Source organism: Artibeus jamaicensis, unplaced genomic scaffold (genome assembly GCF_021234435.1).
Source record: "Artibeus jamaicensis isolate MK-2021 breed Jamaican fruit bat unplaced genomic scaffold, CSHL_Jam_final contig_471, whole genome shotgun sequence".
NCBI classification, from domain to species: Eukaryota; Metazoa; Chordata; class Mammalia; order Chiroptera; family Phyllostomidae; genus Artibeus; species Artibeus jamaicensis.
The window spans coordinates 4,200,923-4,216,104 of NW_026521850.1; the positions used below are offsets into that span (position 1 = coordinate 4,200,923).

General features: G+C 59.7%; 1 protein-coding gene across 1 annotated transcript; it reads right to left on the reverse strand.

Annotated features, from left to right (window-relative positions):
• Positions 1-1,899: 1,899 nt before the first annotated feature.
• On the reverse strand, positions 1,900-14,938 carry PRDM12 (PR/SET domain 12). Its single transcript, XM_037158550.2, has 5 exons — positions 14,716-14,938; positions 12,791-12,981; positions 11,297-11,452; positions 3,811-3,922; positions 1,900-2,306 (listed from the first exon to the last, which is right to left on the reverse strand). The coding sequence occupies exons 1-5, from the start codon at positions 14,936-14,938 to the stop codon at positions 1,900-1,902; spliced, it is 1,089 nt and encodes a 362-aa protein (XP_037014445.2).
• Positions 14,939-15,182: the final 244 nt, after the last annotated feature.

Sequence of the window (15,182 nt, forward strand, 5' to 3'; positions counted from 1 at the left end):
ATAGGGATCTTTGGGAATATGCACCTGAAGCTCCAAACGGGGATGGCTGGCACGTGCCAGTGCGCATTCTGGTGTCTACATGTGTGTGCACACATGCACATGGCTAGATGAAGATGCACAGAGAGGTGTGCCTGAGGTGGCTAGTAGCCTGGATGGGTGACACCCTCACCGCTGGCATGTTCTGGAGCACAATTGTGAACTCGCACTCTCCAATGTCACGCCGCCTCCTGGAGGGAGGAGCCAGGGCCCGAGCCTGCAGGGATGGCCCCTCTGCTCTCTGGTCCTCCTCAAGGGGTGTCTGGAATGGGTGCCCAAAGCACTTGGGAATTCTAGGCATTGGGAAGGCACTTGGTGGCCATCTCTGCCTACCTCCCCTGGCTGCTTGAATTTCTTCAAGTTGTCCATGAAAATGGAGGGGGGGGGGAGTAAACATTTTGGGGAAGTGAAAAAGTAGGGCACTGATCCTTGAGAGTCGGCTGGAAAGCGGGAGCCAGCCCATCCCCTTCAAGATTCTGGTTGCTGGCCATCTCTCTGGGAGCGGACACCCCAGTTGTGACAGGAAGAGTTTTCTGTATAAATGGCACAACAGGTAAATGGGACAATTCCTGCCACGCCCTCTCTGGCTTCCAGGCACTTTCCATATTCCCTTTTCACAGAAGAGTAGACAGAAGAGTCAGCCCATTCAGATGCCAAGTGATAAATGCTCAAGTGATTTTTATTTTAGAATACAAGAGAGGTACAAATGTATTTACAGTTATACAATCAAGTAATATATATCACAGTTTTGTAAATATCATTTTAGATAAATATTTACAAAGTTAAAGTGACCATTTTCTGGAATTAGAACACAGCTTCTTGAAAACTCTATACATTTTATACTTTTCATTAATATTATTATAGTTTCTTTATCTTACAAAACCTCCTACGGAAATACTGGTAAATGACTGCAAGGTGGGAGAGATGACACCAGAGGGCGCCAGGGCCCATTTTGGGGCAGATGGGAAAGAGCAAAGGAGGGTGTGGGTGGGCTGGGCTTGGCAGAGCTTTCCCCGAAGACAGTCCAGTCCCGCCCTCCCCTCGCTGGAATATGGCGAGGACTGGCCGGGAAACTTCCCCTTCCCAACCATGGTGTCAGAGCTGAAGGGGAGGGGCCCTCAGTCCAAGGCTCCACCGCTGGTGGAGCTCATTTTATAGACCGGAAAAGGGGAAACTGAGGCCCAAAGAGGGGCAGGCCCTTGCCCGGGGTCCCACAATTCATTTCTGTTTTGCCTGCACTCTCAACACTGCAAAGACCGTGCCTCACCCATGCCCAGGGATCTGGGTTGGGTCGGGGGAAGGAAAGTGGCCCAAAGGAGACACCGCCCCCCCCCCCATCAAGGCAGTGCAGGTCTCGTGGGGCTTCTCGGACTGCCCATGAGTCCCTTTCGCCCCCAACTCTCAAAGTCACGTCCGTACTCCGGAACCTGCAGGTAACCATTTGCAAGAGGAAGGACAAGGGGACAGAGGAGCGGGCGCACGCCAGGCGACTCTGGGACAAGGAGGTCGCTCTCCCTCCATTCCAAACACACAGCTCTCCGTGGGGGAGTTGGCGATCCCTCCCCCCTGTTAGGGCCCTCATCCACGAGGGGGGATGCCAGTCTGGGCGGCCGGCTCAACAGGACAAGGTTAAGCCGGGCATGGGGACCACCCACCCCAAAAGGAGGCGGCAGGGCAGCTGCAACCAGTTGGGTAGCCCCAGGGATGGAACGTCGTCCCCCAATGTCCTCATCTGAAAAACGGAGTGAAAATGTGTGCCTGGGGGGGTCACTCTTGGAGCGCACCGCCACTGCGGGAGGTCTGGTCGGAGAGAGAACAGCCAGGGGCCCGGGCGCCGCAGGCGGGAAGGTGCGAGCGCGGCGCTCACAGCACCATCGCCGGCAGGTGGTGCGCGGCGGCCGCCGCGGCGGCGAGCGCAGGCGCGTGTGCGTGGGGCGCGGGCAGCGCGGGCGAGTGCGCCTGCAACGCGGCGCTGGGCGGCCGGTGGCGCGCGCTCTTCTGGTGGGCTCGCAGGCCGGCCAGCTGCGAGTAAGCGCTCTGGCACACCTGGCACTTGTAGGGGCGCTCGCCCGTGTGCAGGCGCACGTGGTTCCGCAGTGTGGACGACTGGCTGAAGCGGCGGTTGCAAAAGCGGCACACGAAGGGCTTGTCCAGCGTGTGGATGCGCATGTGCGAGCGCAGGTTGCTGCGAGAGTTGAAGCCGCGGTGGCAGATGACGCAGCGCATGCGACCCGCGGTGCCCGCCGCCGAGTCCGCGGGATGGAAATCCTCTGGCCGCGAGGCCCGGGCCAGGAAGGAAGCGGGGAGGAGCCAAGGGGCAGGCGGGGATGGGGCAGAGACAGCAGCCTCATTAGAACCGCGCCCCCGAAACCCGGCACCCCCGCCCTACGCCCCTCACACACCACGCTCCCCTTGCGCGCGCTCCTTTCGGGGGTTCGGGATCCACTTATCTGCCCGCCTCTAATCGACTGGTGGTTCCTGGGCAACTGATGGGGAGCGCTGGCAAGGAAATGGGAGGGGCAGCAAGGGCCCCGAGGTCAGACCGGAGCTGACTCCAGATCGTGCTGTGAAACTGGAGACTTAGTGGCTTGGCCTCACCAAACCTCAACTTTCTCACCGGCAAAATGGGAACCTACTGTGACCTCACGGGGCGCTGCAGGACTGCGGGTGATGATCAAGAAAAACTGCCGGGTGCTTAGCTGCCTCAGCCGCGCAGTGAAAGGGCCGGCCTCACAGTAGCCTTCCCTACGTGAAAGTAACTATTACACCCGCCCCACACATCCTAAAAAAACCCTTTTGTTGATTCACCCCACAAACATTTACTAAGTGCCTTCTATGTGCCAGGGAATCCACGCCACTTCCTCACCCCTGAAACGGAGGCAGTAACTGCATCACCCTCGAGAGCCCCCAGTGAGGACTAGACACGTCAAAGCATTAGCTGCAGAGTAGAGCCCCAGGCAGCAAAACTCGGGAGCCTAGGAATCATCCTCTAAAGATAAGGATAATCAAATTGCACAAGGATTTCCCGAGGACCGCACGGGATAATACCTGTGACGTGTTTAGCACAAAACAGGTCATGAGCAAAAGGTCTCTGCCGTGATGGCCAAGGTCCCTCCAATACACCTGGAGGCACCCGTGGCCTGCCTCCATCCAACAGGTTGGCACCTGGGCCTGGTTTGTGCCAGGCCAGGCACCGGCGACAGAACAGGGAAGGGTATAAAGTGCCAACGCTTGAAGGGAGTTTAGAGAACAACCTGCCCAATTTCCTTTCTTTAAAGATGGGGAAATAGCCCTGGCTGGTGTGGCTCAGTGGACTGAGTGCCACCCTGTGAACCGAAAAGGTTGCCAGTTCAATTCCCAGTCAGGGCACACACATGCCTAGGGGGTTGCCGGCCTAGTTCCCGGTCGAGGGCGTGGGAGAGGCAATGGATCAATGTGTCTCTCCCTCTTTCTCCCTCTGTTTTCCTCTCTCTAAAAATAAACAGTTTTGTAAAAGGTGGGGAAACTGAGTCACAGAGCCATTCCCAAGACTGCTCGGCAGAACCAGGACTCCACCCAGGCTCCCGCAGCCCCTCCTGCCAGGACATGGGGTGGCTCCGGAGGCACCAGCCTGCTCGGACCGGTTGGTCCCACATGCTCAGCGGAGCTGGAAGGTGAGTCAGGGTCCCCGAAAAGGCAGGAGCCTCCAACCACACAAGCACACATGCGCACACACACACGCACACACTGGGTTCCGCAGGTCCTTTGTCACCTGGCCTCATGGAGCACACTTACCGTGCTTGTTCTTCTTCTGGTCCTCCTCCAGCCCAGGCACCCCAGGGATCCCCAGGAAGGTGTTGTGCGAGTTCCCGTACCACACCAGCAGCTCCTGGTCCGGGGGGATCATCTGCGGGAAAGGAGGCAAGAGGAGGTCGGGGAGGTCACAGCCGGGGTGAGGGGGTGGGGGGCAGAGCTCTGCATACCCCCTCACAGCCAGGCGGCAGCTGTCCCGGCACCTGCCCTGGAGCTGCAAGCCGTCCCCAGCAAGCTGCACAAGCAAGGACACTCTGCTCCCCTCTCCCTGCCCAGGCTTCTTGTCATCTGAAGGAACAGGGACGCCTCCCAGCCACGCAAGTGCTCCCAAGCTGAAAGACTGGCAGCAAGCAGAAGTGATGGACCGAAAGCTAGGAAACATTTCATCTCTTATGGAGGGGATTCAGCGCCAGCCAGCCCTCAGGTCTGTGGGGCTGAGCTGGGTGTTCCCGAGGAGCGTGGGTTAGGGGGACGCCCCACGGTACTTGGCTATACCCTGCCTGACCACGTTCTGGAAGCAGCTCTTACCCACCAGGCAGCACCGTGTCACGGGCACCTCTCTGCCCATCGAGGGGCTCCCCTGGGGCAATGCTGGGCCACTCAGCCTCAAACAAAATTTGTCTTAAATAAAATCTATTGTGCCACTGTCCCAGGTGGCACAGACCTCCGCAGATGGCGACAGGGCTCTGCTCCTCCCAGGGAAGGATGCGCCCCAGAAGAATGGCCGTCAGGCGGGAGGGGCTGCAGGGACAACCCAGGGAGGCTGTGGAGGGCCTGCTCCCGGTGGGGCTGGCCGTAAACACCACACTCCCGGACATCTCACGGGGCTCCCAGCCCGCTAGGACAAGTGAGAGCGGGGATGGCCTGGACCCCAGAAGGGCCAGCTCTGGCACCCGCCCCAGGGGTCACTCTGATCCACCCAGAGAAAGATGGACGCCCTCCAGGCACAGTTGGCTTGTTTTCCTGGTGGGCCCTCTCTCGGTGACACTCTCTGTTTCGGGGGATTCCATCTTGGGACATCTGACGTCACAGCTGCGCAGGACCCTCCCTCGGCCACTGTGGTCACAGTGAAGGCCCCAGGCCCCCACCACACTGGGCACCTGACGCTGGTGCACCTTCCTCCCTCTGGGCAGGGTCGGGAAGACCCTGGGACAGCCACCTGCACTCCCTGGAAGCAGAGGCGGGCGGCAGAAGGGACGTGTCAGGGGGCCCAGGTGACTGAATTCCTGTAAGACTCAGCCAGGGGTCAGTCACCGTGCCCCTTCTCAACAGGCCACGCGGCCCACAGTACCTCACGTCAAGCCTCAGCATAAGTGGACAACGAGAAGCCAGGGAGAAGGCGCCCTGCCGGCTCGGACTGACAGGGTTTCAAAATGGAAGGACCAAGCGCATCTGAAACCGGGAAAGCTGGGCGGGGCCTCCAAGAAGGCAGGCGCTGCAGCTGGAGGTCCCCGGAGGCCTCCCTGATCCTTTGCAGTCACGGCGGGCGGCCGTCCAGGAGGCCAGCGGGTCAGAGCAGGAGGCCCCCGCTGGGAAAGGGGCGGCGAGGAGAGAGGGTCTGCGAGCCCCTGAACTATTTCAGGTAAATTCACTGTGAAGGAAGCCGCTCTCCACGAGACAGTGCAAGTGGGACTTCTGCCACCTTCCGTAAGTCACCTTGCCTCAGATGGGAAGGCTGGGGGCCCCCGAGGCCCCCCAACTTTAAGACTCTGATTGAAAGTCACCTCCAGCATTGTCCCAAGCCCTGGCTTCAGTTTTCAGATGAAACCAAACATTTACCTGTCGCGCTTCCTCAAAAGCAACCAGCCCTGAGTCAGGCGGACTGAACGTGCTCCTTCCTGCAGGGCACAGGGCAGCACAGGGTTCCAGCTCAGGACATGTCGGGGTTCGCTCGGGCTCCCCATCTGTTGGGCCTGTGGCCTTGGGCAAGTCTCTAGGCCTCAGTTTCCCCAACCATAAAGCAGGGGCGGCACCGTGGCTCTGGCCCCACCGGCTGCTCGTGGGGGCGCAGTGGGGCCAGGCACACACAGGGCTTTGCAGGATGGACGCACACGAGAGCTCGTTATAACCCACCCCCCACCCCACCCCAGGTCCAGGGCCCCCCAGAGATGCTGGCGGCAATCTCCAGTGTATTGAGGTCCACAGCCACCCCAGCGGAGCCTTCAGTGTGGTGTCTGGCCACTGGCACCGTGAGCGCCCAGGGCGACCGGAGGCCTTGCCTTCCCTCTCCAAGAGAGCCCGAGCTGGGCCCACAGGCCCCAAAGACACTCGCCGGCCCCATATCACCTTGCGGGGCACAGACAGGGACGGGCAGTTCCCCGAGCCCCTGCAATGGTCGCCCTGAGCTGCTTCTCCACCTGCAACCTGAGGGCTGGGAGTCCGACACCTGTCAACCCGGCCCTTCCGTGTGAACAGACAATGACAGTTCACATGGAACAAAACGACGACAAAAACCACGATGAGCAGGAGGCAGGACCTCTGGCAGCACGGGGTTCGAATATTATTACCCAAACGGTCGCTGGGGAGACTTTTTAAGTTAACAGCTCTAGTACTAACTGTTTCAATATGAGGGTGAATCACTTATTTAATCACTTTTTTAAAATGTACTAAAATTAGTTTTACTAAATTTAATTCCAGCCCAGACTGGTGTGGCTCAGTGAATTGAGTGCCGGCCTGCAAACCAGAGGGTCGCTGGTTCAATTCCCAGTCAGGGCACATGCCTGGGTTGTGGGCCAGGTTCCCTGGTGAGGAGTTTGTGAGAGGCAACCACACACTGATGTTTCTCTCCCCCTCTTTCTCCCTTCCCCTCTGTCTAAAAACATAAATAAAATCTTTATTTATTTTTTAAAGATTTTATTTACTTATGTTTAGAGAGAAGGGAAGGGACAGAGAAAGAGAGGGAGAGAAACATCAATGTGTGGTTGCCTCTCACACACCCCCTATTGGGGACCTGGCCTGCAATCCAGACATGTGCCCTGACTGGGAATAAAATCTTTAAAAAAATAAAGTAAATAAAATAGAATTAATTACAAGGTTAAAACAGTGATGCAGAGCCATGGACAAAAAGGTATAAACACACCGAAGGGTGCACAGTGACAAGGAAGTCCCTGCCAGTCTGGGTGCATCTGTCCCCAGACAGGTCTGTCCTTCTGACACTAACAAATGCTGACTCATGGCTCGTGGGGAATGGCTTCCATTTTCTACATGAGGCCTCTGATTTTTAAAAAAATGCACCACTTTCATATTACTCTTATATAAAGTAATAATAACAAAAGAAGGAAGAAAATCTGTTCAGAAGAACCCACTGGCACTGAGAATGATACAGCGAGAAGCCCGCCCGGAAAGGGGCCTCACATGCCCCGAGGCGGGAGCAGAATCTCCCTCCACCCCCCAGAGCCCTGGGAAGCCAGCGGCAGCCCCTGGCCCGACCTCTCCTGCTTTCTGCCTGTTCCCAGCCACCCCTCATGGAACGACCTGGAGACCAAGACCAGGAGACCAGAGGAGAACCAGCAGCCCCCTCCCTAAGATCCTGGTATTATTGTCCAGAGGCCCCAGCTTCCCACCAGCTAACCACCTGGGAGCCGAGAACAGCTGCAGTATCCAGCATCCCCCCCCCCCCCCAGTCCCTGTTACACAGGCACTGTTTCTTCATGGCAAACACTCCAGTCTGGCCCCAGCCGGGCTCTCCACTGGGGCTCAGAGAACCAGAATCAGCTGTTTGTTCGCTCCTCTGGGAGCGGCGATGGGCTCGGGACATGCAACAAACCCAGCAATTCCCACGCAGCTGAGTTCCACACCCTAAAATCCACATCACCCAGACCAGGATCGGGGGTGGGGAGCTGAATCGCAGCGTCTGAGTCTTTCATGACGAAGTACACGGTCTCTCGCATCATGCTTCCTAACCTGCCCTGTCAACCCTCGAGGTTTGTGCTGCCCCATTTCCATTTCTGAATTTGTATTATAAATTGAAATGATGGGGATCGAGGCTCATTTTCCTAATACAAATTCATGCCACGCTCTCGAACACGTCCCCAGGAGGCTCAGCGGCCCGCCCCATCCCCGCACGGTGCAGAGGCACCAGTCCAGAAGGATCTCAGTGTCATCTGGATGGATATCAATTTCCATTGCGCCACAGATGTCCCGACACACCAATTAATAGAGTTCCAGCAAATAGCTATTGGCCAGGGAGGCCCCATGGCACGGCGACCACGGGCTCTGCTCTGGGGCCAGACAGGCTTGGGTTCAAATCGCAGCTCGGTCACCTCCCGCAGTCTCTCTGAACCGCGGCTTCATCCTGGTCATTTAAACGGGGGCCGTGATGGAGAGCACCTCACAGGGCTGAGAGGGTTCTGTTTCCAGAAAGCCGCTAAGCCTTAGCCGGCTGCCGGCCCGTGGTGAGTGCTCACTCGGAGGATGGCGATGCTAATGTCACTTATGAATAATCAGAGCGCCTGGACCGCGCCCCACAGTGAACAAGATGAAGGAAAACCGTGCTTGTCCTCACACGGCCGACAAAAGGAGAGGTGGGGCTATGGGGCTCTGGGCAGAGGGGACTAAAACTCAACTGCCTAAAAGAAGAAGGAAAATAGCAAAAAGAAAAGTCCACATTTCCAAAACAGTAATTTGCAAAAAAAAAAAAAAAAAAGGAGGGTGGGGAAAAACTGGGAATTTTCTTCCCAGTTCCTAAACCCAAAACTGTCCCAATTTACCCGGAGTCCTTTGGGCTGAGAATTGGAGGCAAAAGGCCTGTCTCCCTGGGGGGCTGGCTTGGTTTTCCTGGGAGAACTGGGTCCAACTGCTCCCCCCGCCCCCAACTCAGCGGCACTCAACATTTAGCTCCTACTTGCTAGGGGCTGGGAACTTTCCAGAATAATCATTATAGGCAACTGAGGTGGCAGTAATTCTTCCCGGTTGAAATGAGCAAGACAGGCGCCCGGAAGAACCTGGCGGTGGGCACAGCCAGACGCAGAGCAGGCCTGGGGCTCCCCGCAGGCTGGCTGGCCTCTATCTCTGTTTATTCCACTCAGTGAGGAAGAACCTTCCTTCCCACTTTTTGGGCAAGTAATGGGTCACTGTTATGAAATACAAATAGCTGTGAGTGACAGAAGAATCAGGGAACGAGATCATGCAGGGTCTCTCCCCGCTAACTCACGCAGCAGCACAGAACGAGCCCTGCAGAGGCGGCTGGGGGCCAGTGAGGCAGCTCCTGCTGGTCCGGCCGAGAAGGGCTGCCTGGGCTCGGGCCTCGGACCTGCCACGTGGCAGTCATGCGCCTGGGGCCCAATCCCTGGGGTGGGTGGGACCCAACATGGCAACACAACCTGAGAAAACTGTCACCACAGAAAAACGTGCCTGGCTTCACTCATTAAAAATTAAAAGGAGGTGATGTTTCGCATTTCCTTGCCCCTCCCTGGGTCCCATCTCCCCGGACTTGCTGGCGCTCTGAAGGGGGGCCATCTCCAGGCCGATGGGTGCATCTGTCTACCAATATCGTGTGTGATAGGATTCCCCCTCCATCTTCTTTGATCAACTTAAATTCTGATTGAACATACATGGCTTTTTGAAAATTGTGTAAGCCCAGGTCCCTCCTTAAAGATATTCTTCAGCTCCCTCGCCCCCGGCTCTGAGTTCCTGTCTAAACGCCTGCTGACGTTTCCGGGCTGCGTTCAGCTGTCGGCCAGTGGACCAGAGCCGGAGCCTGTGGCAGTGAGACTCAGCCCCTCCACCCCACGTACCTGCCCGGCCCAGGAGCCCTTCTGCCCACATCACACAGGCATGCCCGGTGGGTCTCCCCCGCGAGCGTGTGTGTGTGTCTGCGTGGGAGGGACGGCGTGAGTGTGGGCCCCCCACCCTGCTCATCTGTGTCTGGATGGCTGGGTAGCGGTGCACACATGGGAGCCTGTGTGTGAGGCTGAGAGGGGGAGGGGAAGGGTCTGGGAGGATGCTCTCCGTTAGAAGGGTGTCTGGGCCACACCTGAGGCCTGTTCTCAGATGTCGGGGTGGGGGGCGTGGGGAGCCCTTACTCCCTCAGGCTGTTAGCCCCACTGGGTGGTCTCGGGAGCCACCCCTGTCCTGGGCCACCGCCCGTGGTCCCATGACACTGCCTCATGCCGTGCCCCCCTGCCCGGGACTCCAGTGCAGGAATGCTCTCCTTTCCTTATTCTCCACTTCCTGCTCCTCCCAGCGTTCCCCCACCCCTCAGCTGGGACCCACTGCCAGCCACCCCCCCCCCCGCAAATGCCATTCTGGGGCCTGGTTAGTCGGGGACAACCCCTCAATTCCAGATGCTACTCAACCCTGGGGCCCCTCAGACCTCGGGAGGACTGGGACTGGGGCTCTGAGTCCCAAGGACAAAATGGAGTGTGGACTGACAAGAAGTCATTCCCCGAGTCTGGAGAGGCTCCTTTAGACCACCCAAAAGTCTCAACCAAGCCCAGCCCCACCTCGAGGGGCACCGGGCCTCTGCCCACCTGCAAGCAGAAGCGTGAGGTCAGGGCAGGTGTGGGGGAAACAGCCCCACCCTTGCACAGTACACTCATGGACAACCTGCCATAGGGGTAAGGGGTGGGGTGGGCGACTCACCCTGTCCTGGGCCAGACGCTGAGCAAATTTCCTGCCAACACACTGTTCAGCTGCCACCACTCGGCTGGCAAGCAGCTCCTCCCCAAACGCTGTGAGCTGATCTGCCTCCGCCCAAGCGTCTCCGTCTCCCACCTCCCCGCACCTCAGGCCTGGGCCTGGCTTTGCTCCCCTGCACTGACCATGGGATGTGGCACTGATCTGCCTGTGCCCCCTCCCTTTCTCTCTCCTCTGCGGAGCTCCCCCAGCACAGGCGCCAGCGTGCACATGGTCCCCGGTGCCCCGTCAGAGCTCCTGAGTCTGCCTGCCACCGGCTGAGATCCAGGGTCCATGCCTGCGAACGGCAGCGACCGCAGAGCGCTCCCTTGCAGACTGACTACGAGAGGCTTAAATAGGACAACGTGTAAACGGCATCCAGGAGAAGCCTGACACCCAGGGCAATCGGCATGTGACAGTCGAGACTCCAGTCACGCCCCACATGCCATCGGTGCCTGACGCTTGCAGAATGAGGGACAAGGCACAGCTGAAAGGGAGCGGGCACAGCCCCGACTCCCACCCAAAGGCTTTCCCTGGGCTGCCTTCCCGTGTCTTGCTCTCCGTATCCCTGCGGCTTCTGAACCCCAGGACACCCTCAGCAGCCACCCAGTGACCTCACTGCGGAGGTGCACAGGAGTCACGATGGCATCGTGCCAGAAGGTGCCTCCTTCCTGACCTGCAGCAGGGAACTGGCCTGGCTCCTGAAGGAACGGTCAGGCTCCCGAAGACTGTGGTGCTCGGGCCTCAGCCCTACGCACAGCCTGGGCAGCCAGCTGGGCCTGTGCCAATGCCCCTCCGTCCACTGCCCCCCACGGCCACCCCCTGCTCCCTACACTGCAGCACAGGCACTCACCTCGATGGCCTTGTAGAAGATGCTGGTGCCAATCTGGACGACCTCCAGGTTCTGCTCCTGCTCGTTACGTGCGCACTTGATGTAGGTCATCCAGCTTCGGTGGTCCTCCTGGCTGGCATCGATGAAGTAGCGCACTGTGCCATCCTCATTGAACACCTGGGCACAGGTGAAGCAGAGCTGTGTCAGGTGTGCTGCCTGGGACCAGCCCCAGGCCCCCATGCCAGGCGCATCCACACACTCTCTCTCCATCCTCACACCGGCGCCTGGAAGTGGACTCGGCTGTTATCGTCTCTGTTTCCCAGCCGAGGAAAGAGGCTCCCAGTGGTGCTGGGACTTGCCCGAGGCCAGCCGGCTAGAAGTGGCCAATAGCGACTCAGCCTCTCAGTCCCACAGGCTCCCTCTTGCTGCCATGTCTCCCTGTGCCCAGAAGAAAGGGGCCTCCGAGGGATCTCTGATGAGACACAGTAGCCCCCAGCCAGCTCTCGGGGGTGCACAGGTGCTCCCCCAGGCTGTGGGGAGCACAGGCCAGAACCAGAACCAGAACCAGGTGCAGGGGGCCTGGAGATGTAAAGCTGCTTCCCTGGGCACCCGGCCCAGCCTGACCCCCTTTGTGGGAGCTGCCAAGGATATCCAGGCGTCAAAGTGGACCCCAACTTCGGAACACAGCCAGCAGGAGAGAAAGCCGCCATAGGCTTGGCCTCCGGGAAGAAGGGAGGTGGGGCCAGGTGCAGTATTTGCCTCTGGGGTCCTGGCCGGGTGGGGTCTGCCGGGTGGGAGCTGGGCTGAAGTGCCACGGGAGGAGAGGTGGAATGAGAGTAGGGAGCTGGGCCCTCACCTGGCCCTGCAGGGTGAAAGACCCAAGAGAGGAAGTGCTTTGGGGGCAGCTTTGTCCTCAGGGTGGCCCTCCCTGGCATCTGGCACTGTTTGGGGGGAGGAGGACCAGAAGGCCTGGGAGGAAGCCTCCTCGGTGAGCTTCAGTTTCCTTCTCTGAAACGGGATTGGTAACTGGTGGGGTCAGCGAGATACTCCTGCGGAAGGCAGGCCCCTGCCCGGAGCGGACTCCGCACAGGGGCCTGGCTCGCCATTTCCAGCGCCATTATTCTGCCTGGGCGGAGAGGCGGTTTCCTCCTGCGTCTGCTCCCAGCCACCCTCCCGTTGGGCCAGAGCTGACTTTGCGGGACTTTCCTTGCTGCTTGGGGGTGAGGGGAAAATGCACGTGGCTGGGAAGTGGGTCCCAGCTCTCTCTCCGTGGGACTCTGGGCAAGAGACCTGGTCTGTCCAGGTCTCAGCGCCCTCCTCCGGGAAGCGGGCGACAACCGTCAGACTCCCTAGACTTGGCCAGAGGAAAGCGGGTCACGTTTTTTTCTGAATGAACCCGCAGGGAGCCAGCGGCACAGGGCCGGAAGGGCCGCGGCTCCCGCGAGCGAGCGCAGAAGCTACCGCAGCAGCGGGAGGTCCCGCCCGCCGGAGCCCTCTCTCCACACCCCGGCCTACCTCCCACATGAGGTTGTTGTTCTTGCAGATGTCCACATGCTCCGGGGCGATGACCCGGCCCGTGAAGGGGCCCATCTCGGCGCCCGCCTTGATCCACGTCTTGGAGAAGATGCCGAGGCCCTCGCCAGGGATGGAACTCTGCGCGATGATCACCTCCGCCGGCAGCACCAGGCTAGATAGCTTCTGCACCTCTGCAGACGCAGGGGCGGGGGGACCCGGTCAGAGCCCGAGGACCCCGCCCGGCTGCCCACGGACCAACCCCAAACCCCCTCCCCGGCCCCGGTATGTCTGCGCGGGGGGGGCTGGGGGCTGTTTGCCAGCCTGGAACCCTCCGCGCCCTTGAAGGCGCTGCTTTGGGGTTTATTTCTAGGAGAGTTTTTTTGTTTGTTTGTTTCCACGAATTCTCTGAGCACCCACAGTTTCCTCTACCCTCCACCCGGGAAAAGTTTAAGAACGACTGAACCGACCACAGTGAGTGGTTTTACAAACGGGTCAACTCCGACCATCTCCCTGAGAAGGCGATGACCAAGCAGAGATTCTGCCCAGTTCCGTTTTGGGTCCTTCTGCCGGTCACGCCCATCACTCCGGTCACTCGGGCGGCGCTCGCTGCGCATCTGGGAGGGAGCACCAGATGCTGCCGGAGGCCCCTGGGTGCGGCCGGGCCCTCTGACTTCCTCTGGGGCGCTCCCGGGATGAGCAGGCAGCACTGGGTACAGACTTCGGATTCCAAGCCCACCGGGGGCTCAAAAAACTCTGCGCTCTCTGTGTGACTCAGGCGCGTCTGTGCCCCTCTGTGCGCCCAGGACGCGGGAAGGCAGGAAGGGCGGCTCCCGGAGGCAGGTGAGTCCTGCACTGTCCTCTCTGGGCTTGGAAGAGCTGGGGAGCAGCCCGCAGTCCCTGGGGGTCCCCCTGCGGGGCCTGGCGATCAGTGTGGGAGCGGTCAGGGGCCGCCTCCATGTCTTACAAGGTTCCCCTCTAAGCTACCTGGGAAAATACCCGGCGAGCGGGCCGGCTGAAAGAGGGGGTTAAACGGTGTCCGTTGCAGCGCAGCCGGCAATTTGTCACGCTGTTAAAGTGATTGCATTCATTCGGCTCCATTCGAAAGAAATTGCTAATTCTAAATTCATTAGCCCTGGAAGAATGCTGTAGCAGTAAATTGTAGCTGAATGCGGAGGGGACTTGTTTAAAAGGGGCCGAGGAATTCCCCTTACAAAAAGGGGGGATTAGATGGTTGACATAGCGCGAATGGGACTGGGATTAGTGGGCAACGGTGAATTAAGAGAGGAACAGAAATCGTAAAGGGGGAAGAGAGGGCGACGCGCAGAGATGCCAGCGCGGGGGAAAGATATTGTTTGCGGGTTGATGAATGAGGAATAAGAACTTGAGACATCTTAAAGAAAAGAAACTTTCCTCGCTCTCTTTCTCGCCCTCACTCTCTCCGGGGCTTTCTCTCTGCGGCCGCCCGCCCTCCGCCCCCTCCCCAGCCCCCGCTGCCTTTTAAAGTTCTTGGTTTAAGTGGGAACTTTCGCAGGTCAAGCCCAAGTTAACTAAATGAATTTAAAACCCCTTCTTTTTGAGTCAACTGCTATTACACGCCTAGTAAGGTTTTAAATGCCAGGAACCCGCCGGCTCAAAGGGCTGAGGGGCGGGCGGGGGAGCGCTGGGCCGCGGGGTCGGCAGCCGGGGCGCCGCGATCCTTCTGTGAGCCCCGGGGTGGTGAGCTGTCCCGCGCCCCGCCCGGGATGGGCCGCTCGCGCCCGGGCTTGGCGTTCGGGAAGCTGAGGCGCATGGGGCATCCGGAACGCCGGGGTTGGCACCAGCAGCTTCGAAACCCCGGGTCCCCGCCGCAGCCAGCGCGCTGACAGGCGGGGAATCCGGGGCGGGCCGGAGGAGGGGGCGCTGCGGGCCTCGACGGCGCGACTCACCGCCGGAGAAGGACTGCGCCAGGACCTCGGCTGTGAAGGCGGTCTTGGGGCTGGCGTGGTGACTCTTGTCCTCGAAGAGCTGCTCGCCCAGCACGTTGCGCCAGCGGCCGTAGAGGAAGCTGTGCAGGATGTCGGAGGTGATGACCTCGGCCAGCGCCAGCCCCGGCGCCTTCAGCCCGGTCTTGAGCACCAGGGCCTCAGCCGGGAGCACCGAGCCCATCATGGGCGGCCCGGGACTTGCCGGCGCCGGGGGACGGCCGGCCGGGCAGACTCGGGAGGTGTCGGGCGAGAGGCGAGCGGAGGAGCGAGAGAAGAGGGCTGGGAGGCTGGCGGAGCCCGGAGAGGCGCGGGGGCAGGATGAGGACGCAGGAGGGCGGCGAGGGGATGGCTGGGGGGGGGGGGGCGGCGAACGAGGGGGCGCGAGGCCGAGAGGAAGAGAGGTGGAGGAAGCGGCGGGGATGGCAGCC

Coding starts and splice junctions, on each gene's coding strand:
- PRDM12 (XM_037158550.2), bottom strand. CDS start 14,938: ATGATGGGCTCGGTGCTCCCGGCTGAGGCCCTGGTGCTCAAGACCGGG. Junction 12,982..14,715: donor GGCGCAGTCCTTCTCCGGCG/GTGAGTCGCGCC, acceptor CTGCGTCTGCAG/AGGTGCAGAAGCTATCTAGC. Junction 11,453..12,790: donor ACAACAACCTCATGTGGGAG/GTAGGCCGGGGT, acceptor ACCTGTGCCCAG/GTGTTCAATGAGGATGGCAC.